At 52.1% G+C, this 27,527-nt stretch overlaps 1 protein-coding gene across 1 annotated transcript in view; it reads right to left on the reverse strand.

Annotated features, from left to right (window-relative positions):
• LOC144596122 (uncharacterized) overlaps positions 1-24,935 on the reverse strand; it is a 38,779-nt gene extending 13,844 nt beyond the window's left edge. The window contains 6 exon segments of the mRNA XM_078404300.1: positions 4,324-4,461; positions 7,485-7,569; positions 8,660-8,789; positions 15,576-15,603; positions 16,637-16,743; positions 24,424-24,935. Of these exon segments, the coding sequence (XP_078260426.1) occupies positions 4,324-4,461; positions 7,485-7,569; positions 8,660-8,789; positions 15,576-15,603; positions 16,637-16,743; positions 24,424-24,929 (994 nt within the window). The 5' untranslated portion in view covers positions 24,930-24,935.
• Positions 24,936-27,527: the final 2,592 nt, after the last annotated feature.

Raw genomic sequence — 27,527 nt, forward strand, 5'->3', positions numbered from 1 at the left:
GGCACTGAACAACCACGGCATGAAGTTGCGCAGGGACAAGTGCGCATTCTCCCGACAACAGGTCACATATCTCGGACATGTGATCTCGGCAAGTGGTCTGAAGCCATCGGAAGAAAGAGTGGACGCCATTGTGAAATTGCCAACGCCCGAAAATGTGAAGCAGCTTGAAAGCTTGATTGGCAAGGTGAACTACTCTGGCAAGTTCATACCGGCACTTTCCACTTTGTGCGCACCATTAACCAACCTGGGAAAACAGGATGTCGAATGGCACTGGTCCAAAGAGTGTGACCATGCATTCACCAGGTTGAAGGAGATGCTCGCCCAGAAGACGCGTTTGGTCCACTATGACCCATCGAAGCCGATCTCGCTGGCCGCCGATCCATCGCCCTATGGTCTTGGAGCTGTAATCTCACAAACGGCGCAGAACGGTAAGGAAGAACCAATCGCGTTCGCATCCAAAACACTGACGACTGCCGAGAAAAACTACAGCCAAGTGGAGAAAGAAGCACTGGCGATCGTGTTTGGTGTCCGGAAGTTCCACCAATATTTGAGTGAGCGACATTTCCTGCTCATCACCGACCACAAGCCGCTGCTGACTATTTTCAGTCCGGAGAAAGGTTCTACAACGTTGGGCCCTGATCATGATGGGATATGATTACCGCATCATTTACCGACAGTCTGCCGAGGATGCCAATGCCCATGCACTGTCTCATCTACCGATTGGACCCGACCTGACGTTCGATAAAGAGGAGGCAATTATGGAAATTGAGACGGATGTGAACTTGCTCAACACGCGAGTCATCGCCGATTTCCCCGTCTCTGCAAGGACGGTCGCCATCTATACGAGCACAGACCCCATTTTGTCGAAGGTACGACATTTTGTCACTCAGGGGTGGCTGGACAGTCCCAAGCTGGACAAGGAATTCCGCTCATTCCAGAATGCGCAAACGGAAATCTCCTCAAAGGATGGCATTCTGCTCCGCGACTGTCGAGTGATCATTCCGACGGAACTGCGATCGCCAATTCTGAAAATGTTGCACAAGACGCACATTGGAATTGTGTGAATGAAGGCACTCGCCCGCATGCATATGTGGTGGCCGAATATCGAGGCCAATATCACCAACCACTGCAAGGACTGCACACCATGTGCCGAAACAGCGCCGAATCCGCCGGAAAAGACCTCCCCATGTCCCGTCCCCGACCAACCATGGCAGCAAATCCACATAGATTTTGCCAGACCGTTCCTGGAGGACATGTGACTGGTCGTAACGGACGCCCATTCAAAATGGCCACATGTTATCCAAATGAATAAATAGCCAACCAAGACTGCGCAGAGCCTGCCCAGAACCAAGCAGTCGGACACCCCGGTGTCGAATCGTGTGGACACTGGAGTGCCTGATTTGCTCTTCCCCTGGCTTGACGAAGTTCCACCAGACGAACTCCCCGCTGACCTGCCTGTGGTCATTCGTCGATCGACACGTTGCAATCGTGGTACTCCCCCAAGGCGACTCATTCAGGAATAGAGATGTTCATACTGGAAAGGGGGAGTGTGATGTTTGATGGGCCGTGTGGGGTGGGAGGACCCGTAGCTCCTCCCGTGCAGCAGGTGGCGCTGCACAGGACAAAGGGAGATGTTTTGTACATAAGTTATCTTGGCTGTACAGTCAGATCGTGGGGTTGCAGCCATTTTAGTTGTCTTGCTGCCAGCATTGAGTTACTGTATTAAAGACTTCTGTTGTACCTTGAAGACTCTCAAGTTTTATACAGACATAGAACAAGAACACGAAAGTGAATGGAATGAGCTGCCAGAGGGGATAGTTGAGGCAGGTACTATAATAACATTTAAGATATTTGGAAAGATTTAGAGGGATGTGGGCCAAATGCAAGCAGGTGGGACGTGTAGATGGGGCATCTCGGTCTGCGTGGGCGAGTTGGGCCGAAGGGCCTGTTTCCATGCCCGATTACGACTGTAATGGGACTGTGAGCGAAGAGATAGTATGGACTCAAGGGCTGAACAGCTTCACCATCAGCAAACAACATTTCTGCTGCAAAAACATATTGTCCACAACGTAACTGCTCCCAGCAGACCAGTAAATAAAGATAATTACCGTTATTTTATTTTTTAATGAATGCTTATTTATTTTTGCTGTCCACTTTGCTGCTGTAACCCTCCAAATTTCCCCGTTGTGGGATGAATAAAGGATTAGTATTATTATTAACGAGGGAGCTTTGATTTGTATGTCAGCCAAAACAACATGGCGATTGCCAATGGTAACGGGGTTTTGAGTTGGACAAGTTGCTGTCCTTGTGCCTGCTTTTCAGTGGGTGTGTGAAAGGGAGATATAAGCAGAATGGTATCTGTACCTCTCCACAGTGAGAGGTACACACAGGAGTTTCTAGTGGCTGTGTGGAGGCCAAGTACCGTGTGAGAGTAAGTGCCAAGCTTTGGCATAGAGGGTGACGGTGAGATTACAGCAGCCTGTTTTCCTTGGTCTCGTACACTAGAGATGGCGTACAGTGCTCTGGTACGCTGCTCCTTGGTCTCGTACAGTAGAGATGGCGTACTGGGATATGGTACGCTCCTCCTGCAGGATGGGGCAAGGCAGGTAGATGTCCAGTGTGAGGCCACACCTGTGGGAGGTGCGTCCAGCTGCAGCTCCTTACAGAGCCTTAGGAAACTGGAGCAACTGCTGAACGAGTTCAAGATGATCAGGGAGACAGAGAAGGTTACAGTGTTACAGTGAGATGGTCACACCCAGGGTGGGGACAGACGGTGGGTGGGTGACAGACGGTGGGTGGGGACAGACGGTGGGTGGGGACAGACGGTGGGTGGGGACAGACGGTGGGTGGGGACAGACGGTGGGTGGGGACAGACGGTGGGTGGGGACAGACGGTGGATGGGGACAGACGGTGGGTGGGTGACAACAGTGAGATGGTCACACCCAGGGTGGGGACAGACGGTGGGTGGGTGACACCAGTGAGGTGGTCACACCCAGGGTGGGGACAGACGGTGGGTGGGGACAGACGGTGGGTGGGTGACAACAGTGAGGTGGTCACACCCAGGGTGGGGACAGACGGTGGGTGGGTGACACCAGTGAGGTGGTCACACCCAGGGTGGGGACAGACGGTGGGTGGGTGACACCAGTGAGGTGGTCACACCCAGGGTGGGGACAGACGGTGGGTGGGGACAGACGGTGGGTGGGGACAGACGGTGGGTGGGTGACAACAGTGAGGTGGTCACACCCAGGGTGGGGACAGACGGTGGGTGGGGACAGACGGTGGGTGGGGACAGACGGTGGGTGGGGACAGACGGTGGGTGGGGACAGACGGTGGGTGGGGACAGACGGTGGGTGGGGACAGACGGTGGGTGGGGACAGACGGTGGGTGGGGACAGACGGTGGGTGGGGACAGACGGTGGGTGGGGACAGACGGTGGGTGGGGACAGACGGTGGGTGGGGACAGACGGTGGGTGGGGACAGACGGTGGGTGGGGACAGACGGTGGGTGGGTGACACCAGGAACAGGAGGAGCCACAGACCACTGGAGTCCGTGCTGGCCATTCCCCTCGACAACATGTATGATCCGAAAATAGACACAAAGTGCTGGAGTAACTCAGTGGGTCAGGCAGCATCTGTGGAGAACATGGATAGGTGACGTTTCACAGAGTGCTGGAGTAACTCAGCGGGTCAGGCAGCATCTGTGGAGAACATGGATAGGTGACGTTTCACAGAGTGCTGGAGTAACTCAGTGGGTCAGGCAGCATCTGTGGAGAACATGGATAGGTGACGTTTCACAGAGTGCTGGAGTAACTCAGCGGGTCAGGCAGCTTTTCTGGAGAAAAAGGACGGGACATGTTTCCGGTCGGGAGACTAAAGTCTGAAGAAGGAACCCGACCCAAAACCTCACCCACCCATTTTCTCCAGAAAAGCTGCCTGACCCAATGAGTTACTCCAGCATTTTGTGTCTGTCTTTGGTATATAGCAGCATCTGCAGTTCCTTTCTACACAGCAGGGTATAGACATGATCCTCGGGACACTGTTGGGGGCATGTCTGGTCTGGGGACAGCAGCAGGGGTCAGGTCAGTGGCATCGAGACTGGCTGTGAGAGGCAGTGGAGAAGGGTGGAGATGGGCAGAGCAATAGTGAGAGGAGATTTGTTAGTTAGGGCCAGAGACAGGAGATTCTGTGACAACAAGCAAGGCTCTAGGATGGTGTCAGATCACCTCCCCCCCCCCCCCCCCCACCACACATGATAAAGCACGTTGCAGAAAGCTCTGTGCCCACATTAACTGTGAAAGGGGCTGGGTGTGGTGGCCATGACTTACTCTTCCTGTCTCTCTGGTGGTGCTGAGTGCTGCCTTTCATGCTGTAATCCAGCTTCATTAACACGGGTTCCAAACCTGTGTACATCTTCTGAATGAGCTCGTGATACACCACCAAGGGCCAGAGCAGCAGACTCAGGACTGCAAGAAACAGCAGAGGATCAGAGAATGACATGGGAACAATCGCCACCCACAGCCTCCATCTTCACCTATCCCTGGCAATGCCCGACTGGATATTGTATTTTAGTCTGTGCTGTCCCTGCCCTGGGAACTTGATAGGTCAGTCACAGAAACTGTCCACACTGACCAGTTGTCTATCTGAGCTAGTCCCATTTCCCCGAGTGTGTAATTTCCCACCACCTTTCCTATCCATGTACCTGTCCACGTGTCTTTTAAACATTGTGCATCCACTTTATTCTTCTCCCCTCATGATTTGATATGGTTACATGGCCACCCCTCAACTCCTATGGTCCAGTGTCAAGAGACATGGCCTACCTACCCACCTTCTCCTCAAAACTATCATCTTCTTAAACTTCTTTCAGATCTGTCCCGGCACCAGAGGACCAACCACATCGCCTCCTGGCGCTGCGAGGATCCAAGCAGCAAGGCCCAGAGCGGCCAACGAGACCTGCGGCCCACCGACCTCCCGAGGCCTCTGACCAACGAGACCTGCGGCCCACCGACCTCCCGAGGCCTCTGACCAACGAGACCTGCGGCCCACCAACCTCCCGGGGCCTCTGACCAACGAGACCTGCGGCCCACCGACCTCCCGGGGCCTCTGACCAACGAGACCTGTGGCCCACCGACCTCCCGGGGCCTCTGACCAACGAGACCTGCGGCCCACCGACCTCCCCTGACCAACGAGACCTGTGGCCCACCGACGTCCCAGGGCCTCTGCCAACACTACCATCTGTCCTGCAGCTACCGACCACCCACAGAGCTACTCAACCCCAACGACAACAGCCCCGACATTCAGGTGGTCCTACCACAACCAGGGAGCAGTGCTGAACTACAATCTCCCTCAGTGCTGAACTACGATCTACCTCTTTGATGTCCCTCAGACTCTCCTTGTCTGGATTGTGCTGGCTTTACCTTGCACTTATCATGTACACTGTAAATAGATGGATTGTAATCATGTGTTGTCTTTCCACTGACTGGTTAGCACGTAACAAAAGCTTTTCACTGTACCTCAATTACACGACAATAAATTAAACTGAAACTGAAAACTCACGCATACCAATTCCAGTAACATTCATGTGAGTCTTCTCAGCACCGTTTGCAGGTTAATGAGTTCCTTCTAATAGTTGGGCACCCGGAACTGAGAGCAATACTCCATGTGTAATCTCACCAATGACTTGTGGAACCAACATGACATCCAACGCTGCACTCACTGCCCTGGTCGATGGAGCCGAGCGTGCCGAATGCCCATCTACTCGTGTCATTACCTGTTACCCCACCACTCTCCGCTGTACAATATTCTCCAGAGCCTACCATTTACGCTGTATGTCCTGCCCCGTTTCCACTTAGCAGAATGCATCACCTTGTACTTGTCCAAGTTAAGTTCCCTTAACCACTTCCCCAAATCATCGAGATCATGATGTAGACACAGTAACCCTCTTCATTCTGCACCACACAATCCGCCAAGTTACCAACACCGCCACTCAAACCAAGGATAAGCAACAGTGGACTTGGCACTGATTGTACGGCACACCACTGGTCACAGGGGGCACACCACTGGTCACAAAGGGCACACCACTGGTCACAGGCAGCACACCACTGGTCAGGGGGCACACCACTGGTCACAGGGGGCACACCACTGGTCACAGGGGGCACACCACTGGTCACAGGGGGCACACCACTGGTCACAGGGGGCACACCACTGGTCACAGGCGGCACACCACTGGTCACAGGGGGCACACCACTGGTCACAAAGGGCACACCACCGGTCACGGGGGGCACACCACCGGTCACGGGGGGCACACCACCGGTCAGGGGGGGCACACCACCGGCCACAGGCGGCACACCACCGGTCACAGGGGGCACACCACTGGTCACAGGGGGCACACCACAGGTCACAGGGGGCACACCACTGGTCACAGGCAGCACACCACTGGTCAGGGGGCACACCACTGGTCACAGGGGGCACACCACCGGTCACAGGGGGCACACCACAGGTCACAGGGGGCACACCACAGGTCAGGGGGGGCACACCACTGGTCACAGGGGGCACATCACTGGTCACAGGGGCACACCACTGGTCACAGGGGGCACACCACTGGTCACAGGGGCACACCACTGGTCACAGGGGGCACACCACTGGTCAGGGGGGGCACACCACAGGTCACAGGGGGCACACCACAGGTCACAGGGGGCACACCACAGGTCACAGGGGGCACACCACAGGTCACAGGGGGCACACCACAGGTCACAGGGGGCACACCACAGGTCACAGGGGGCACACCACTGGTCACAGGGGGCACATCACTGGTCACAGGGGGCACATCACTGGTCACAGGGGGCACACCACTGGTCACAGGGGGCACACCACTGGTCACAGGGGGCACATCACTGGACACAGGGGGCACACCACTGGTCACAGGGGCACACCACTGGTCACAGGGGGCACACCACTGGTCACAGGGGCACACCACTGGTCACAGGCCTCCAATCTGAAAAACAACCCTCCACGACCACACTCCGACATCCTCGCCAACCTGCGTAGCTCACCCTGGACCCCAGTAGTCTAACTTTCCAGACCAGCCTGCCAAGCAGGACCTTGTCAAAGGCTTTGCTAAAGTCCATGTAGACAACATCGGTCCACTGCCCCCATCTGTCCTCTTTGTTACCTTTTCAAAGACAAGTAGCGACTGCCTGAATGAATCCCGCCTGTGTTCCGTGCTCTGAGAGAGGCTGATAGCACTGTGCAGCGGCGATATATATTATTGCCACCTGCCCTTGGGGCACACGGTTCTGACCCTGGCATCTGCAGCAGAACAGATTGCAGCTGCATACACCAGCATTCATGGGAGAGCTAATGGCCAGCTGCTACCCAGTTACTCTGTCTTTGCTACAATGATGGGATTATTTTAACTAGATGCGTCAATTCCCAGCCTGGCTTGTCTAACTCTACAATTTGGGTATTCCCTCGGGATAAACATACTCACTGAAGATGTAGGATATCATGATTCCAGGAATATAGTGTCCAATCGCAGCCGTTGCTGAACAGCCAATGCACATCTTCAGACAGAACTGAGAGGAAATGGGCAGAGATGCAAAGTTCAGAGACGACAGAACACCAAGCCACCAACCACAAACAATAGACAATAGACAATAGGTACAGGAGGAGGCCATTCAGCCCTTCGAGCCTGTACGCACCGCCATTCAATGCGATCATGGCTGATCACTCTCAATCAGTACCCCGTTCCTGCCTTCTCCCCATACCCCCTCACTCCACTATCCTTAAGAGCTCTATCCAGCTCTCTCTTGAAAGCATCCAACGAACTGGCCTCCACTGCCTTCTGAGGCAGAGAATTCCACACCTTCACCACTCTCTGACTGAAAAAGTTCTTCCTCATCTCCGTTCTAAATGGCCTACCCCTTATTCTTAAACTGTGGCCCCTTGTTCTGGACTCCCCCAACATTGGGAACATGTTTCCTGCCTCTAATGTGTCCAATCCCCTAATTATCTTATATGTTTCAATAAGATCCCCCCTCATCCTTCTAAATTCCAGTGTATACAAACAAGGCAGGTGTCCATGGAGTAAACCTACCACTGGAAGCTGTAGTGAGAACACTGACCCTCGTCACTTGCTGCTTCTGTAGTTCTGCCTTCAATGCCACTCCGTCCTGTCCCACACTTGACCATGTCTGTCGTGATCAGTTACAGTAGGTTTATCCATGCCACGCACACGCGCACACATGCGTACGCACGCATACACACACTTACGCACGCGCACTCACACGTGCACACCCACGTACGCACACATACGCATGCGCACTTACACAAGCGCACACGCACTCACATATACACACGCGCATACACACGCGCATACACACGCGCACACGTACACACACATATGCACGCAAACACATGCGCACGCACACGTATGCATGCTCGTGCACGTATGCATGCTCGCGCACACACATACGCAAGCGTACACGTACGCACGCGCGCATACACACGCGCACAAGTACACACACACGTACGCACGCACACACATGCGTACGCACACACACGTACGCACACACACGTACGCATGCTCACGCACACACGTACGCAAGCGCACACACACGTACGCACGCGCGCGCACACACACTTACTCTTGGTACCGTGACCCACCTTGCCCGGGTTCTGTCTCTTGTACTCCAGCACTTCCTTCAGGTAGAGGTGAAAGGCCACCCAGCTCTCCGCGAGACAGTGGCAAAGGTCCGGCAGTGTGAGCAGCCGTGGCCTTGTGGAATTCCCATCACTGGGTCCAAAGGGAGAAGCAACAGATTAATGTACAGTGCGGGCAGGACTGAGGTGCCAGTGTGGATGGGAGGTTGTGATTGCAGCCAGCAGTGAGATGGGGGGTCAGACCACCCCCTGGGTGTCCTGGGGCTGTGTGGCCTTGGTGAAGATCACTGCAGAGCAGGGAATCGCCAGGACCTGTTACTTGTACACTACGGTGACCCAGTCACCGGCCCACACACCAACCTCAACCTGTGACTGCACCACTTGGTGGGAAGCAGTTAAGGAGGAAGCCCCTCGGATGGTCAGGTCACCAAACCGTTCACCACAGTGGCATCCCATGCCAGGTTCACATCAGATCCACCAGACGTGGAAACATGGGCAGAACTATCACCCAATCATCCACCAACACGTAGCCGAAAAACAGAAACATAAAAAATAGGTGCAGGAGGAGGCCATTCAGCCCTTCGAGCCAGCACCACCATTCAATATGATCATGGCTGATCATCCAAAATCAGTAACATGTGCCTGCCTGCCTTCTCCCCATATCCCTTGATTCCGTTAGCCCTAAGAGTTAAATCTATCTCTTGAGTACATCCAGTGAATTGGCCTCCACTGCCTTCTGTGGCAGAAAATTCCACAGATTCACAACTCTCTGGGTGAAAACATTTTTTCTCATCTCAGTCTTAAATGGCTGACCCCTTATTCTTAAACTGTGACTCCTGGTTCTGGACTCCCCCAACATCGGGAACATTTTTCCTGCATCTACCCTGTCCAATTCCTTAAGAATTTTATGTTTCTATAAGATCCTCTCTCATCCTTCTAAGTTCCAGCGAATACAAGCCTAGTCTACCCATTCACAGGGATCCCGGTGCCCAGGACAATGGCCACGTGCCTATGTGCCAGGACAACAGTGGCCATGTGCCAGGACAACCGTGGCCATATGCCAGGACAATGGTGCCCATGTGCCCAGGACAATGGCCACGTGCCCATGTGCCAGGACAACCGTGGCCATATGCCAGGACAACAATGGCTATGTGCCAGGACAATGGTGCCCATGTGCCAAGACAATGGTGCCCATGTGCCCAGGACAATGGTGCCCATGTGCCCAGGACAACAGTGGCTATGTGCCAGGACAATGGTGGCCATGTACCAGGACAATGGTGCCCATGTGCCAGGACAATGGTGGCCATGTGCCCAGGACAACAGTGGCTATGTGCCAGGACAATGGTGGCCATGTACCAGGACAATGGTGGCCATGTACCAGGACAATGGTGGCCATGTGCCCAGGACAATGATGGCCATGTGCCCAGGACAACAGTGGCTATGTGCCAGGACAATGGTGGCCATGTACCAGGACAACTGTGGCCATGTGCCAGGACAATGGTGCCCATGTGCCAAGACAATGGTGGCCATGTACCAGTACAACAGTGCCCACGTGCCCAAGACAATGGTGCCCATGTGCCCAGGTACCAGTGCTGGAGGGGCTACTGTGTGCAGGCCGAATCTCAAAATAGAAATCACTCAGCCTTCCCACCACTGCACATCAGTGGCCTCTCCCACTCACCATCATCCCTCCCCTGGGTCAGAAACTTCACACCAAGCACTCTGGTCTTCACCAACACCTTAACATGAGCCCAGAGCTTGACCGGCCAGCACAGTCCAGGACATGGATAGAGTAGTGTGTGTAGTTCTGGTCCCTGCACCACATACGCACACACGTACGCACACCCGCGCACACACGTACGCACACCCGCGCACACACGTACGCACGTGGGAAGGATATGATTGCATTGCAGAGGTGTCAAAGAGATGCATCAGATTGCATTTGTTCTCCATGGAGGAGAGGAGTGTATAACTGAGTGTGTACAGGTGTGTTTAACTGAGTGACGTAGATAGGTTTGTTAACAGGAAACCTTTTCCCCATAACAGAGATACCTACAACTTTGGGCTAAAAAGTCAGTGGGGAGCCGAGAATATTTTTTTCCACAGAGGGTGGGGGTGGATGGAGTCTGGAGCATACTGCTGGAGGCAGATAGTTTTACAAGTATCTAGATGAGTGCATGAATCATCAATGCATGGAATGGCGAGAACACGCTTAGTGTAGATAAGCACGAATGGTTGGCATGGCGTGGACTGGCCGGCCTGTTTCTGTGTTGTACGACTCTGACTCTGTCCAAGCCCACACTGACTATTCCAGTGACTCCATTTTAATAAAGTCCTCCACAAAAGGCTTTGCCAAAGGATTTCATAAAACCTTCATAGCCAACATTCTCTGTATCTCCGTCAGCATCTTTGTTACTTCATCAACAACACAGTTTGCCTCTTGCATACATTGTTATTTTATTTCAAGTATCCCCAACTACCTGGTTATTCTAATATTAAATTGATCATGAGGTACACAGCTCCTTGAATAAGGACTGGCAAGGAAGGACACTGCATCCAATCCTCGGCCACCCTTCCATACACGATTACAGTCAAGGCTGGTGCTGCTGCCTGGGTAATACGCAGTACACCTGGACCAGGTGAATTACCTACTCTCAGCCTCTCCAGTATTTTATGTCCATCAATCTTAACCTAATAGATTATCTCCACTGTCTCCACTTAAAATGCAATTTTGTTAGTAGGTATTTTGATAAACACTGAATACTCAAACCTTGTCTAGCTCCTCCAAGCAAACACCACCTTCTATGCTGCAACTCTGCATCTTATGGTTATCTGGTTATTATTTAAGATAGAAGATGGAGACAAAAGGGACTGCAGATGCTGGAGTTTTGATCAAAACAGTGCTGGAGAGACTCATCAGGTCAGGCCACATTGAACGTAAACATGGATGGGTTGGTTAGTGACTCGTACGTAAATGTAGACGGGTTGGTCAGTAAGTTTGCAGTGACACTGAGATTGCTAGGGTCACGGACTGAGGAAGGCAGTCAAACAATCACCCTGTACACTAACACCATCCTACATACTAGGGACCATTTGCAATTTACAGAAGCCAATTAACCTATAAATCTACAGCAGGATATAGATCAGCTGCAGAAATGGGCGGAGAAATTGTAGTTTAATCCAAACAAATATGTGGGATGGCACTTTTAGAAGGTAGAGTGTACGGGTAAAGTACACAATGAATGACATGACCCTAATAACATAGATGTAGAGGGATGTTGGAGTCTGTCCATAACTCCCTCAAAGTGGCAACACAAGTAGGCAGAGCAGTAAGAAAGGCAGACAGCATGCCAGCCTCCATTGGTTGGAGCATTGAGTGTAAGAGGCAGGGAGTCATAATGTAGCTTTATAATACTTTGGTCAGTCTGTATGTGGAGCATCATATGCAGTTCTGGTCACCCCATCACAGGAAGGACATGGAGGCTTTAGAAAGAGCAGCATGATCCTGCATTAGGGAGGATTAGCTGCGGGGAGATTGAACAGACAGATTATTTTCTCAGGAACACCGGTTGCTGCAGGGAAAACTGACAGAAGTGCATGAAACTGAGAAGCGTAGAAGTGGCACAGCAGTGGAGTTACTGCCTCACAGCACCGGAGACCTGGGTTCGATCCTGTTTACGGGTGCTGTCTGTACAGAGTTTGTACGTTCTCGCTGTGACCATGTGGGTTTTCTTCGGATGCTCCGTTTATTCCCCAAATTGCAAAGACGTGCAGGTTGAAAGGTTAATTGGCTTCTGCAAATTGTCCCTAGTATGTAAGATCGTGTTAGTGTGCAGGGTGATTGCTGTCGGCGGACTCGGACTGCTTCCTTGCGGTGTCTCTCAAGTCTCAGGTAGTTGTCAGAATCTTTTTCCCCAGCGTGGAAATATCAAATACTAGAGGCCAAAGCTTTAAGGTGAGAGGGGCAAAGTTTAAGGGAGATTTGCGGGAATGTTTTTTTATACTGATGTTGAATTCCACTCGTCTGCCAATCAATGCTCCCCCACCTGTATCCACCTATCACTTGCCAGGCTTTGACCCAGCCCAACCTCTTCTCCAGCTTTCTCTCCCCACATCCATCAGTCTACATCAGTACCATTCCCGCCACAGATGCTGCCTGACCCGCTTTGTTCCTCCAGCACTTTGTGTGTTGGATTTATTTAATCTCTTCCTGACAGCTTATTCCTTTTCAAAGATGTTTCACCCTTTAATACTTTTTCTTATACTATGTGCCTGGAACACACTGCCAGGTTTGGTGCTGGAGGCAGATACACGAGATACATAGAGGGGGGAGCGCAGCGGTAGTGTTGCTGCCATACAGCGAATGCAGCGCCAGACACTCGGGTTCCATCTGTACATCTGTACGGGCACTGTCTGTACAGAGTTTTACGTTCTCCCCGTGACCTGCGTGGGTTTTCTCCGAGATCTTTGGTTTCCTCCCACACTCCAAAGACGTACAGGTATGTAGGTTAATTAGCTTGGTAAAATGTAAAAATTGTCCCTAGTATGCGTAGGTTAGTGTTGACCGGCGATAACAGGAATCATTGGTCGGCGCGGACCCGGTGGACCGAAGGGCCTGTTTTTGTCCTGTATCTCTAAACTAAACAATAGGTGCAGGAGTAGGCCATTCGAGCCAGCACCGCCATTCAATGTGATCATGGCTGATCATCCACAATCAGTACCCCGTTCCTGCCTTCTCCCCATACCCCTTGATTCCGCTAGCCCTAAGAGCTCTATCTAACTCTCTCGTGAATGCATAGTGACAAATTCCTCATTTCATTTTTAAATTGCCTACCCCTTATTCTCAAACTGTGGCCCCTAATTCTGGACTCCCTCAACATCGGGAACATGTTTCCTGCCTCTAGCGTGTCCAATCCCTTAATAATTTTATATGTTTCTATAAGATCCCCTCTCATCCTTCTAAATTCCAGTGAATTTAGGAGATTTTTGGATAAACACGTGGATATGTAGGGAATGGAGAGATGTGGATTATAGTGCGGGCTGATAGGTTTTGATCTTGGTATCATGTTCAGCACAGGCATTGAGGGCCAAAGGCCGGTTTCTGTGCTGTTCCAAGTGTGGACTGATAATGAACAATGAGATTTTCAGTTCTTTATTTTGGATGATTTATTTGCATTTCTTGTTTCTTCTTCACCTCTCAGTTTCTTGTAACATGATTCTAGTTTGAAGAATTTAGCTGACATGACTTTGGTTCTTGTGGGAAAGTGGTTAGCTTGTACCTGAACCAAACAAACTGCTGGAGGAACTCAGCAGATCAAGCAGCATCTGTGGGGTGAAGGGTGATCAATGTTTTGGGTCCAGACTCTGTGTCAACCCAAAACAGCAACCTTAATCCAGAGTTCCATCATCAGCTTGTTTTGTGCTCCAGGTTCCAGCATCTGTAGTGTCTTAGAGTCAGTCATACAGCACAGAAACAGGCTCTCTGGCCCAACACGTCTGCCCTGTCTAACCTACCCCCATTTGCCTATATTTGGCCAATATCTCTCTGAACCTTTCCTATCCATGTACCTGTACAAATGTTTTTAATTGCACTCGCTTCCTCCTCTGGAAGCTCACTCCATCTATCCACCACCCTCTCAGAAGAGGTTGTCTCTAGAAATCTTTCCCACTCTTACCTTAAACCTATGCCCTCCAGTATTATCCTCCCCTATCCTGGGGGAAAGACTGTGGGCATTCACCTTATTTGTGCCTGTCATGATTTTAGAAACTCTATCTTTAACATTGTTGCTATCACAAAATGCTGGAGTAACTCAGCAGGTCAGGCAGCATCTCTGGAGAGAAGGAATGGGTGATTTTTCGGGTCGAAACCCTTCTTCAGACTGATGTCAGGGGGGCGCGGGACAAAGAAAGGGTATAGGTGGAGACAGGAAGACAGTGGGAAATCTGGGAAGGGGGAGGGGAAGAGAGGGACAGAGGAACTATCTAAAGTTAGAGAAGTCAATGTTCATACTGCTGGGCTGCAAGCTGCCCAAGCGAAATATGAGGTGATGTTCCTCCAATTTGCGGTGGGCCTCACTATGACACTGGAGGAGGCCCATGACAGAAAGGTCAGACCGGGAGTGGGAGGGAGAGTTGAAGTGCTCAGCCACCGGGAGATCAAGTTGGTTAAGGCGGACTGAGCGCAGGTGTTGAGCGAAACGATCGCCGAGCCTGTGTTTCGTCTTGCCGATGTATAGAAGTTGACACCTGGAACAGCGGATACAATAGATGAGGTTGGAGGAGGTGCAGGTGAACCTCTCTCACCTGGAAAGACTGTCTAGGTCCCTGGATGGAGTCGAGGGGGGAGGTAAAGGGACAGGTGTTGCATCTCCTACGGTTGCAGGGGAAAGTGCCTGGGGATGGAGTGGTTTGGGTAGGAAGGGACGAGTGGACCAGGGAGTTACGGAGGGAACGGTCTCTGCGGAACGCAGAAAGGGGAGGAGATGGGAAGATGTGGCCAGTGGTGGGATCCCGTTGGAGGTGACGGAAATATTGGAGGATAATTTGTTGGACACGCTGGCTGATGGGGTGGAATTAATAATTAACATTGTTGCAATCATTTATGGGTAATTAAAATCACCCAATATCACACTTCTGCTCTTCCACATCTGAAACACCTGCTAATTTGCTCTCCTTCTCTCTATAGTAAGTCTACCATTCCCATCGCATAGCACCTGTTATTTCCAAACTGTACCCAAACAAATTCTACCCGTACTTTCCAAAGTTACAATACCTGTCCTATCCAGCCCCCCCCCCCCCCCCCACACATCCTCTGCCCAGCCCTGGGGCTTCACAATCTGTTTTTTTCCTACATTAGATGCATTTGCCTGCAGCTAAAGAACGTAGAGAAAAGACTGCAGCTAGTGCAGAGGGAACGTACCTCACATCTTCATCCACTGGATGTTGCACTGTGGAGAACAAAAGGACAAAGATGATAACCTTGAGCACACAGCAAGGGAGAGAGGAAAAAAGGAAGAAAGATTCTAAGGGGAGTAGGAGGCAACCGTGGCTGACAAGGGAAGTTAGGGATGGAATAAAACTGAAAGAAAAGATTTATAACACAGCAAAGAGTAGCCGGAAGCCAGAGGATTGGGAAACTTTCATAGGACAACAGAAGGTAACAAAACGGGTAACACGGGCTGAAAAGATGAAGTACGAGGGGAAGCTGGCCAAGAATATAAAGAAGGACAGTAAAAGCTTCTTTAGATATGTTAAGAGAAAAAGAGTAGCAAAGTCAAATGTGGGTCCCTTGAAGGCAGACACGGGTGAAATTATTATGGGTAACAAGGTAATGGCAGAAGAGTTGAACAGGTACTTCGGATCTGTCTTCACTAAGGAAGACACAAACAATCTCCCAGATGTACTAGAGGACAGAGGATCTAGGGGGGTAGAGGAACTGAAAGAAAATTTTCACCCAGAGAGTTGTGAATTTGTGGAATTCTCTGCCACAGAGGGCAGTGGAGGCCAATTCACTGGATGGATTTGAGAGAGAGTTAGATGGAGCTCTAGGGGCTAGTGGAATCAAGGGATATGGGGAGAAGGCAGGCACGGGTTACTGATTGTGGACGATCAGCCATGATCACATTGAATGGTGGTGCTGGCTCGAAGGGCCGAGTGGCCTCCTCCTGCACCTATGTTTCTAGAGGGTCAGGGGGTGGACTGATCCGAGGGGGGGGGGGGTAGATTGATCCGGTGGGGGGTAGATTGATCGGGGGTGAGTATATTGAACCGGGGGGGAGTAGATTGATCCGGGGGGGGGGGGGGGGGGGGGGGGGATAGGGTCAGGGTCGAGACTGCAAGCACAGCCAGGATGACCATGATAGGGGTGGAAGAGGATGAGGACTGATGGGGTGATGGCGTATTGGGGCCAGTGCTGAGAAGGGCGTCCAATATTTGGGGTACAACGTGTACACCAGGTATCTGAGAGCGGTGCAGGCTTACCCATGATGTGGGCTAACACGCCACTCTTCCAACGATCCAACAACAAAATGCCCAACAAAGACGAACTGATGAGGAAGATCGGCCGGAGGGAAGTGGAGGAAAACAACCTGTTGACAAAGGCTTCGGTCAGCAGTGATTGACAGAAAGAACTGATTCCTGAGACCGAGGAGCCCCACACCATTGCCCCGAGACTGGACACCATCTTCATTCCCCCGACAATCTCACCATCACCGTTCCCCTGCGCCCCAACTCTGCCGTTCTCACCCATTGCGTGCCTCACCTCTCTACAGTGGCGCTCTGGGATTCAAGTACTTAGGATGTACTTAGTACTTAGAACTCCCCTGCCATCTCACGTTGAAATCAAAGTTATACGGCACAAAAACTGGCAATACGTCCAATCTCGTCTACATTGAACAAGCTGCCAACCTCTGCCAGTCCTATTAGCACTTCGCCTGCATCAATCTAATCCTTTCCTATCCATGTTCCTGTCCAAATGTCTCTTAAATGTTAATATACTAGCCTCAATTACATCCGCCAAGTCGGTTCCATTTACCCACCTGCCTCTCAGGCTCTCACCTTAAATCGACACCCTCTAGTTCGAGGCTCTACTATTTTGGGGAAAAGACTGTTACCATTAACCTTACTTTTGCCCCTTATGATTTCGTATACAAGTTCACCCCTCAGTATCCTACACTCCAGGGTAAAAAAGCCCCTGCCTACCCAATCTCTCCTAATAACTTAAGCTCACCAGCCCCAGTAAAATGCTCGTGAATCTTTTCTACATCTTTGACAGCTGAATGACATCCTTCCAATAACAAGTGCAGGTACAGCGTTCCCTAAAAGTGGCAACACAAGCTGGGTGCTGAATGTGGGCTTTAGGTTTCGGTTTATTATCATGTGTACCAATGCAGAGTGAACAGCTTTGCTTTGCATGCTATTTAAACAGATCAGACATACCATACATAAATACATTAACGTCAAAGTCAAGTAGAATACAGAGCGCAGAGTGAAAGGACACTGGAGGGTGGGGAGAATGTGGGAACTTGGGGCAGGCAATGGAAGAGAGCAGTCAGAGTTACCGTCGAAGAGGTACTGAAGGTATTATCGTGTATGAAGGTAGACAAATCTCCAGGGCCTGATCAAATACATCTGAGGACATTGTGGGAAACCAGAGAGGAAATTGCGGGAGCCCTGGCTGAAATTTACGAGTCGTCCTTAAATACAGGAGAGGTGCCGGAAGACTGGAGCGGGGCAAATGTTGTGCCTCTATTCAAGAAAGGCTGCAGGGAAAATGCTGGGAACTAGAGGCCAGTGAGCTTAACATGTGTAGTTGGAAAGTTACTAGAGTATTCTGAGGGAGATGTTATTCAGGCATTTAGACAGACAAGGGCTGATTAGGGACAGAGAGCATAGGTTTGTACGTGGGAGGTCGTGTCTCACAAATCTGATTGAGTTTTTTTGAAGATGTGACCAAAAAGGTCGATGAGGGCAGAGCTGTTGTTTGCATGGACTTCAGCAAAGCATTCAACATGGTTCCACAAGGTAGGCTGCTCTGGAAGGTTAGATCACATGGAATCCAAGGTGATGTAAGAAAATAACTGCAGATGCTGGTACAAATCGACGGTATTTATTCAGTGTGAAGAAGTGTCTCGAACGGAAACGTCACCCATTCCTTCTCTCCTGAGATGCTGCCTGACCTGCTGAGTTACTCCAGCATTTTGTGAATAAATACCTGGGATCCAAGGTGAGGTAGTTGAATGGATAGAAAATTGGCACCATGGAAGGAAGCAGAAGGTGATGGTGGAAGGTTGCTTCTCAGACTGGAAGCCTGTGACTAGTGGTGTGCCTCAGGGTTCAGTGCTGGGCCCGTTACTGTTCGTCATCTACATTAATGATTTGGATGAGATCATACACGGCCACATCTCCAAGTTCTTGGATGACACAAAGCTGGGTGGCAGTGTGAGCTGCAAGGAGGATGGTATGAGGCTGCAGGGTGTCTTGGATAGGTTGGGTGAGTGGGCAAATGCAGTATAATGTGGATAAATGTGAGGTTATCCACTTTGGTGGTAAGAACAGGAAGGCAGATTATTATCTGAATGGGGTGTTAGATTAGGAAAAGGGGAGGTGCAACGAGACCTGGGTGTGCTTGTACATGAGTCACTGAAAGTAAGCACACAGGTACAGCAGGCAGTGAAAAAAACTAATGGCATGTTGGCCGAGAGGATTTGAGCATAGGAGCAAGGAGATCCTACTGCAGTTGTACAGGGCCCTTGTGAGACCACACCTGGAGTATTGTGTGCAATTTTGGTCTCCTAATTTGAGGAAGGTCATTATTGCTATTGAGGGAGTGCAGATCTGGTTCACCAGGTTAATTCCCGGGATGCCAGGATGATGAAAGAATGGGTCGACTGGGCTTGTATTCACTGGAATTTAGAAGGATGAGAGGGAATCTTATAGAAACATATACAAATCTTAAGGGATTGGAGAGGCTAGATGCAGGAATAATGTTCCCGATGTCGGGGGAGTCCAGAAGTAGGGGCCACAGTTTAAGAATGGTTCGGCCATTTAGGACTGAGATGAGGAAAAACTTCTTCACGCAGAGTTGTGAATCTGTAGAATTTTCTGCCGCAGAAGGCAGTGGAGGCCAATTCACTGGATGTTTTCAAGAGCGAGTTAGATTTAGCTCTTAGGGCTAAAAGAATCAAGGGATATGGGGAGAAAGCAGGAACTGGGTACTGATTTTAGATGATCAACCATGAACATATTGAATGGCGGTGCTGTCTCGAAGGGCCAAATGGCCTACTCCTACACCTATTTTTCTATGTTGCTATGTTCTATTAGCAAGTTTGCAGATGATACAAAAGTGGGTGGTTTTGCAGATAGTGAAAATGTTTGTGAAAAATTGCAGCAGGATGTGGATCGTTTGGCCAGGTGGGTGAGGAATGGTGATGGAACTTAATACAGAGAAATATAAGGGTTGCATTTTGGGAAGTCTAACATGGGCAGGACCTACACAGTGAATGGTAGGCCTCTGGGAAGTGTAGAGCTGAGGGATCTAGGAGTGCAGGAGCATGATTCCTTGAAGGTGGAGTCGCTGGTACATTAGTTGGTCAAAAAGGCATTTGGCACATTGGCCTGCTACAGTCAGAGTATTGAGTATAGAAGTTGGGAGGTCATGTTACAGTTGTATAAGATGTTAGTGAGGCCGCATTTAGAGTATTAAGTTCAGTTCTGGCCACCATGTTATAGGAAAGATGTTGTCAAGCTGGAAAGGGTACAGAGAAGATTTACAAGGATGTTGCCAGGGTTAGAGGGTCTGAGCTATAGGGAGAGGTTGAGTAGGCTGGGTCTCTATTCCTTGGAGCGCAGGAGAATGAGAGGTGATCTTCAATGGCAGAAGAGTTGAACAGGTACTTTGGTTCTTTCTTCACTAAGGAAGACACAAACAATCTCCCAGAAGTATTAGAGGACAAAAGATCTAGGGAGACAGAGGAACTGAAAGAAATTTGCATTAGGCGAGAAATAGTATTGGGTTGACTGATGGGACTGAAGGCTGATAAATCCCCAGGGCCTGATGGTCTGCATCCCAGGGTACTCAAGGAGGTAGCTCTAGAAATTGTGTAAATGTGGCACATCACGCATTGGTGATCATTTTCCGATGTTCTATAGATTCAGAATCAGTTCCTGTGGATTGGAGGGTAGCTAATGTTATCCCACTTTTCAAGAAAGGAGCGAGAGAGAAAGCGGGGAATTATAGACCAGTTAGTCTGACATCGGTGGTGGGGAAGATGCTGGAGACAATTATTAAAGAAGTAATAAAGGCATATTTGGATAGCAGTAAAATGATTGGTCCAAGTCAACATGGATTTATGACAGGGAAATCCTGCTTGACTAATCTGGAATTTTTTGAGGAACAAGTAAAATGGATGAAGGAGAGCCAGTGGATGTAGTGTATCTGAACTTTCAGAAAGCCTTTGATAAGGTCCTACACAGGAGATCAGTTGGTAAAATTAGAGCACATGGTATTGGCGGTATGGTATTGACATGGATAGAGAATTGGTTGGCAGACAGGAAACAAAGAGTAGGAATAAACAGGTCCTTTTCAGAATGACAGGCAGTGGCAAGTGGAGTGCCACAAGGCTTAGTGCTGGGGCTGCAACTATTTACAATATATATTAATGATTTAGATGATGGGATTAAAACACTAGCAAATTTGCAGATGACACAAAGCTGGAAAGTAGTGTGAACTGCGAAGAGGATGCTAGGTGGTTGCAGGGTGACTTGGACAGGTTGAGTGAGTGGGCAGATGCAGTATAATGTAGATAAATGTGAGGTTATCCACTTTGGCGACAAGAACAAGGAGGCAGATTATTACCTCAATGGTGTCGAGCTAGGAAAAAAGGAAGTGCAACAAGACCTGGGTGTCCTTGTACACCAGTCACCGAAAGTAAACATGCAGGGTCAGCAGACAGTGAAGAAAGCTAATGGCATGTTGGCCTTCATAACAAGAGGATTTGAGTATCGGAGTAAAGAGGTCCTCCTGTAGTTGTACCGGGCCCTGGTGAGACCACATCTGGTCTATTGTGTGCAGTTTTGATCTCCTAATTTGAGGAAGGATATCTTTGCTATTGAGGCAGTGCAGCATAGGTTCACGAGGCTATTCCCCAGGATGACGGGACTGTCATTGAGGAAAGATTGGAAAGACTGGGCTTGTATTCACTGGAATTTAGGATGAGAGGGGATCTTATAGAAACGTATAAAATTATAAAAGGACTGGACAAGCTAGATGCAGGAAAAATATTCCCAATGTTGGGGGAGTCCAGGAACAGGGGCCACAGTCTAAGAATGAAAGGGAGCCCATTTAAAACTGAGACGAGAAAAAAACCTTTTCACCCAGAAAGCAAAGAGTGGGGATAAATGGGTCCCTTTCGGAATGGCAGGCAGTGACTAGTGGGGTACCGCAAGGCTCGGTGTTGGGACCGCAGCTATTTACAATATACATCAATGACTTGGATGAAGGGATTAAAGGTACCAGTAGCAAATTTGCAGATGATACAAAGCTGGGTGGCAGTGTGAACCGTGAGGAAGATGCTATGAGGTTGCAGGGTGACTTGGACAGGTTGTGTGAGTGGGCGGATGCTTGGCAGATGCAGTTTAATGTGGATAAGTGTGAGGTTATCCACTTTGGTGGTAAGAATAGGAAGGCAGATTATTATCTGAATGGTGTCAAGTTAGGAAAAGGGGACGTACAACGTGATCTGAGTGTCCTAGTGCATCAGTCACTGAAAGGAAGCATGCAGGTACAGCAAGCAGTGAAGAAAGCCAATGGAATGTTGGCCTTCATAACAAGAGGAGTTGAGTATAGGAGCAAGGAGGTCCTTCTGCAGTGTACAGGGCCCAAGTGAGACCGCACCTGGAGTACTGTGTGCAGTTTTGGTCTCCAAATTTGAGGAAGGATATTCTTGCTATTGAGGGCGTGCAGCGTAGGTTTACTAGGTTAATTCCCGGAATGGCGGGACTGTAATATGTTGAAAGACTGGAGCAACTAGGCTTGTATACACTGGAATTTAGAAGGATGAGAGGGGATCTTATCGAAACGTACAAGATTATTAAGGGGTTGGACACGTTAGAGGCAGGAAACATGTTCCCAATGTTGGGGGAGTCCAGAACCAGGGGCCACAGTTTAAGAATAAGGGGTAGGCCATTTAGAACAGAGATGAGGAGAAACTTTTTCAGTCAGAGAGTTGTGAATCTGTGGAATTCTCTGCCTCAGAGGGCAGTGGAGGCCAATTCTCTGAATACATTCAAGAGAGAGCTAGATAGAGCTCTTAAGGATAGCGGCGTCAGGGGGTATGGGGAGAAAGCAGGAACGGGTTACTGATTGAGAATGATCAGCCATGATCACATTGAATGGCGGTGCTGGCTCGAAGGGCCAAATGGCCTACTCCTGCACCTATTGTCTATTGAGTTGTGAATTTGTGGAATTCTCTGCCACAGAGGGCAGTGGAGGCCAATTCACTGGTTGAATTTAAATCAGAGTTAGATAGAGCTCTAGGGGCTAGTGGAATCAAGGGATATGTGGAGAAGGCAGGCACGGGGTACTGACTGTGGATGATCAGCCATGATCACAATGAATGGCGGTGCTGGCTCAAAGGGCCAAATGGCCTCCTCCTGCACCTATTTTCTAAGTCTATTCCCCTATTCAATCATGGCTGATCTCTCCCTCCTAACCCTATTCTCTTGCCTTCTCGCCATAAATTCTGTATTAATCAAAAATCTATCTATGCCTTAAAAATATTCACTGACTTGGTCTCCACAACCTTCTGTGGCAAAGAATTCTTAGGCTGTGACCTCTAATCCTAGACTCTCCTACTAGTGGAAACATCCTCTCCACGTCCACTCTATTCAAGCTTTCACTATTCGGTACATTTCAATGAGGTCCCCCCTCATTCTTCTAAACTACAGCGAGTACAGGCCATCAAATGTTCATCATATGTGCGTGTGGAACAAGTTGCCAGGGGAGGTAGTTGAGGCAAGGACTATCCCAGTATTTAAGAAACCGTTAGACAGGTACATAGATAGGACAGGTTTGGTGGGATATGGACCAAACTTGGGGAAGGTGGGACTTGTGTAGCTGGGACATGTTTGCTGGTGTGGGCAAGATGGGTTAAAGGGTCTGTTTCCACAGTGTATCACTCTAAGAGGCAGGTATAATCACAACATTTACAGTTACATGGACAGAAAAGGTTTAGGAGGATTTGAGCCAACGGGCAAATGGCACTAGCTGGCAGACACTTTGGTGGGCATTGACGAGTTGGGTCAGTGCCTGTTTCCACGTAGTCTGTCTCTATGATCAGGACTGTACACAGTGTTGGCGAATGGTGTCTCAGCCCCGGGGGTTACTGTGGAGATGGCGGGGGTTGATGCGGCGGCGGCTGCCGTGTGACTGCGGGAGAGTGCAGAGGGTGCGGGGTCTGCCCGGCGGCTGCAGCCGGAGAGGAGCGGGCACGGTGCCGGAGAGGAGCGGGCACAGTGCGGGGGAGGAGAGGGCGGTGCGGGGAGGAGAGGGCACGGTGCCGGAGAGGAGACGGCACGGTGCGGGGAGGAGCGGGCACGGTGCGGGGAGGAGCGGGCACGGTGCGGGGAGGAGCGGGCACGGTGCGGGGAGGAGAGGGCACGGTGCGGGAGAGGAGAGGGCACGGTGCCCGGGGAGGAGAGGGCACGGTGCCCGGGGAGGAGAGGGCACGGTGCGGGGAGGAGCGGGCACGGTGCGGGGAGGAGAGGGCGGTGCGGGGAGGAGAGGGCACGGTGCCCGGGGAGGAGAGGGCACGGTGCCGGAGAGGAGAGGGCACGGTGCGGGGAGGAGAGGGCACGGTGCCCGGGGAGGAGAGGGCACGGTGCCGGGGAGGAGGCGGACACTGTGCCCGGGGAGGAGGCGGACACAGTGCCCGGGGAGGAGAGGGCACGGTGCCGGGGAGGAGGCGGACACTGTGCCCGGGGAGGAGAGGGCACGGTGCCGGGGAGGAGGCGGACACTGTGCCCGGGGAGGAGAGGGCACGGTGCCGGGGAGGAGGCGGACACTGTGCCCGGGGAGGAGAGGGCACGGTGCCGGGGAGGAGCGGGCACAGTGCGGGGGAGGAGAGGGCGGTGCGGGGAGGAGCGGGCACGGTGCCCGGGGAGGAGAGGGCGGTGCGGGGAGGAGAGGGCACGGTGCCCGGGGAGGAGAGGGCACGGTGCGGGGAGGAGGGCGGTCCTGGACGGTGCGGGGGCTCCGGCCGCCACTTTACCAGAAGACACCGCTGAGGCCGAGCAGCATGAGGCCGCTGTGCGCCGGCCGCTCCCACACCAGTAGCCGCTGCAGCAGCAGCAGCCCCGGCTCACACTGGGCCAACAGCCGGCCGAGCCGCTCCTCCGCCCGCTGTAGGTCGCCGCTGTCCTCGGGGCCCGGGCCGAGAGCCGCCTCTCCGCCGGGGCCAAGCCGCTCTCCCTCCTCCGCCTCCTCCTCTGCCCTGGGCCTCGCCGCCGCCTCTCCGCCGGGGCCCGGCCGCTCTCCCTCCTCCGCAGCCCCCGGGCCCGGCCGCTCTCCCTCTCCCCCGGGCCGCTCCGCCGCCGCCGCCTCTCCCCCGGGCCTGGGCCGCAGCCCGATGCTCGCCGCCTCTCCCTCTCCCCCGGGCCGTGGCCGCTCTGCCGCCGCCTCTGCCCCGGGCCACAGCCCGCTGCTCTCCGGCGCCGCCTCTCCCCCGGGCCGTGGCCGCTCTCTCTCCGCCGCCGCCGCCGCCGCCGCCGCCGCCATCTTGTGTTGTTGTGGCTGCGTCACCGGCCGGAAAGCGTCACCGGGGGGGGGCGGAGCGTCCGGCCGGTAACCAGGAAGTGGCTTGGGCCCGGCGTCTCCATGGCGACGGGGCCTGGCGTTGCCAAGGCCTGGACCAGAGCCTGGACCAGTCCAGGGATATCATGGGTTACAGAGGACTGGGCAGCTCCACAACCACGGGGAACGAGAACCCAGGGCCAGATTAACAGAGTAGCAATAGTAGCATTTTTACAAGCCCCGCGCTAAATGCTTGAAATCAGCATCCCACTCTCTGAGGGGCACTGTGTTGTGCGCACCGCTACCCGACCGCTGCAGTTAATGTGTAGACAATAGACAATAGGTGCAGGAGGAGGCCATTCAGCCCTTCGAGCCAGCACCGCCATTCAATGTGATCATGGCTGATCATTCTCAATCAGTACCCCGTTCCTGCCTTCTCCCCATACCCCCTGACTCCACTATCCTTAAGAGCTCTATCTAGCTCTCTCTTGAATGCATTCAGAGAACTGGCCTCCACTGCCCTCTGAGGCAGAGAATTCCACAGATTCACAACTCTCTGACTAAAAAAGTTTTTCCTCATCTCTGTTCTAAATGGCCGACCCCTTATTCTTAAACTGTGGCCCCTGGTTCTGGACTCCCTGTTGGCATCACTGACATATGTTTGAAAATCGGGTGGAATGGCAACGTGGTATCACAGGGTAAAGAACTTGCAGGTGGGACAAGAGGGGTGTGAGAGAGGAGGTGCCATTACAGTGCTAGTCGAGCGAGGCAGGCGGCATCTCAGAAGCTCCTGGAATGAGACTATATGGGTGGAGATGGCTGGAACAAGAGGGCCATTACCTTGCCGGGGGTGTACAAACCTGCCGGTATTTATCAGGAGATACAGGAACAGATATGCTGGTAAACAGTAGATGTGATAAAGCGGGTTATGTTATTGGGGATTTCAAATTCCAAATATTAACTGGAATTGCCTGAGTGTAAAAGGCTGAGGGGAGGTGAGTTTTTTGAGGTGTGTTGGGGAGAGCTCTTTGATGCAGCATGTGCAGAGAGGAAAGATACATGGAGAATAACGTGGACAAAAGTGATTATTCACTTCAGTGGCTAAAACAGGAAGGCAGGTTATAAACTGAAGGCGGTGCAGTGGGCAGAGGGGGTTCAACAAGACGTGGGTGTCTTTGTGCACTGGACAGGCAGGAACAGCTGAATATGGATAAACCTTGGTCACATTCAATGGCAGACCTGGTTTAACGGGCCGAATGGCCAATTCCTGCTTCTGTTTGCAATGTACAAAATTGGTGTGTATGGGACCTGAGACCAAATGGCAGTCAGTGTGTGTGACCCATCCGTGTGTGTGTGTGTGTGTGTGTGTGTGTGTGTGTGTGTGCGCGTGTGTGCGCGTGTGCGCGCGCCCCATCCCCAGTGAGGGTCAGTGTGTGAGTGTGTGTGTGTGTGAGGCCCATCCCCAGTGAGGGTCAGTGTGTGTGTGTGTGTGTGTGTGTGTGCGTGTGTGTGTGTGTGTGTGCGCGTGTGGCCCATCCCCAGTGAGGGTCAGTGTGTGTGTGTGTGTGTGTGTGTGTGTGTGTGTGTGTGTGTGTGTGTGTGTGTGTGTGTGTGGCCCATCCCCAGTGAGGGTCAGTGTGTGTGCGTGTGTGTCTGGGTGAGGGTGTGTGTGTGTGTGTGTGTGTGTGTGTGTGTGGCCCATCCCCAGTGAGGGTGTGTGTGTGTGTGTGTGTGTGTGCGCGTGTGGCCCATCCCCAGTGAGGGTCAGTGTGTGTGTGTGTGTGTGTGTGTGTGTGTGTGGCCCATCCCCAGTGAGGGGGTGTGTGTGTGTGTGTGTGTGTGTGTGTGTGTGTGTGTGTGTGTGTGTGTGTGTGTGTGTGTGTGTGTGTGTGTGTGTGTGTGTGTGTGTGTGGCCCATCCCCAGTGAGGGTGTGTGTGTGTGTGTGTGTGTGTGTGTGTGTGTGTGTGTGTGTGTGTGTGTGTGTGTGCGTGCGTGCGTGCGTGTGTGTGTGTGTGTGGCCCATCCCCAGTGAGGGTCAGTGTGTGAGTGTGAGTGTGGCTGCCTATCCTGCTGGAGGCTCTGCAGCATCCTGTGTGCTGTCCATGCCGGCTGTGGGAGAGGGAGCAGAGCTTCCAGTCGTGTGAAAGTGCAGAGTCCCAGCTGTGCTGCAGGCTGGTCCATCGCTGCCTGCTGGAGGGAGGGGCCGGGTACAGCTGCTGTGTGGGAGGGGGGGGGAAGGGCCGCATTGTGGGCGTGGGTAAGGGAGGGGCGGGGGTGAGGGAGTGGCGCACTGTGGGAGGGAAGGGGGTGAGGGAGGGATGGGGGTGAGGGAGGGGGGTGAGGGAGTGGCGCACTGTGGGGGGGGGCAGGGGTGAGGGAGGGGGATGAGGGAGGGGGATGAGGGAGGGCCGCACTGTGGGGGGGGGGCAAGGGTGAGGGAGGGGGTGAGGGAGGGGGGTGAGGGAGGGGGGTGAGGGAGAGGGGTGAGGGAGGGGGGTGAGGGAGGAGGGTGAGGGAGGAGGGTGAGGGAGGGCCGCACTGTGGGGGGGGGCAGGGGTGAGGGAGGGGGGTGAGGGAGGGCC

The sequence above is a fragment of the Rhinoraja longicauda genome, chromosome 8 (assembly GCF_053455715.1).
Source record: "Rhinoraja longicauda isolate Sanriku21f chromosome 8, sRhiLon1.1, whole genome shotgun sequence".
Classification (NCBI taxonomy): Eukaryota; Metazoa; Chordata; class Chondrichthyes; order Rajiformes; family Arhynchobatidae; genus Rhinoraja; species Rhinoraja longicauda.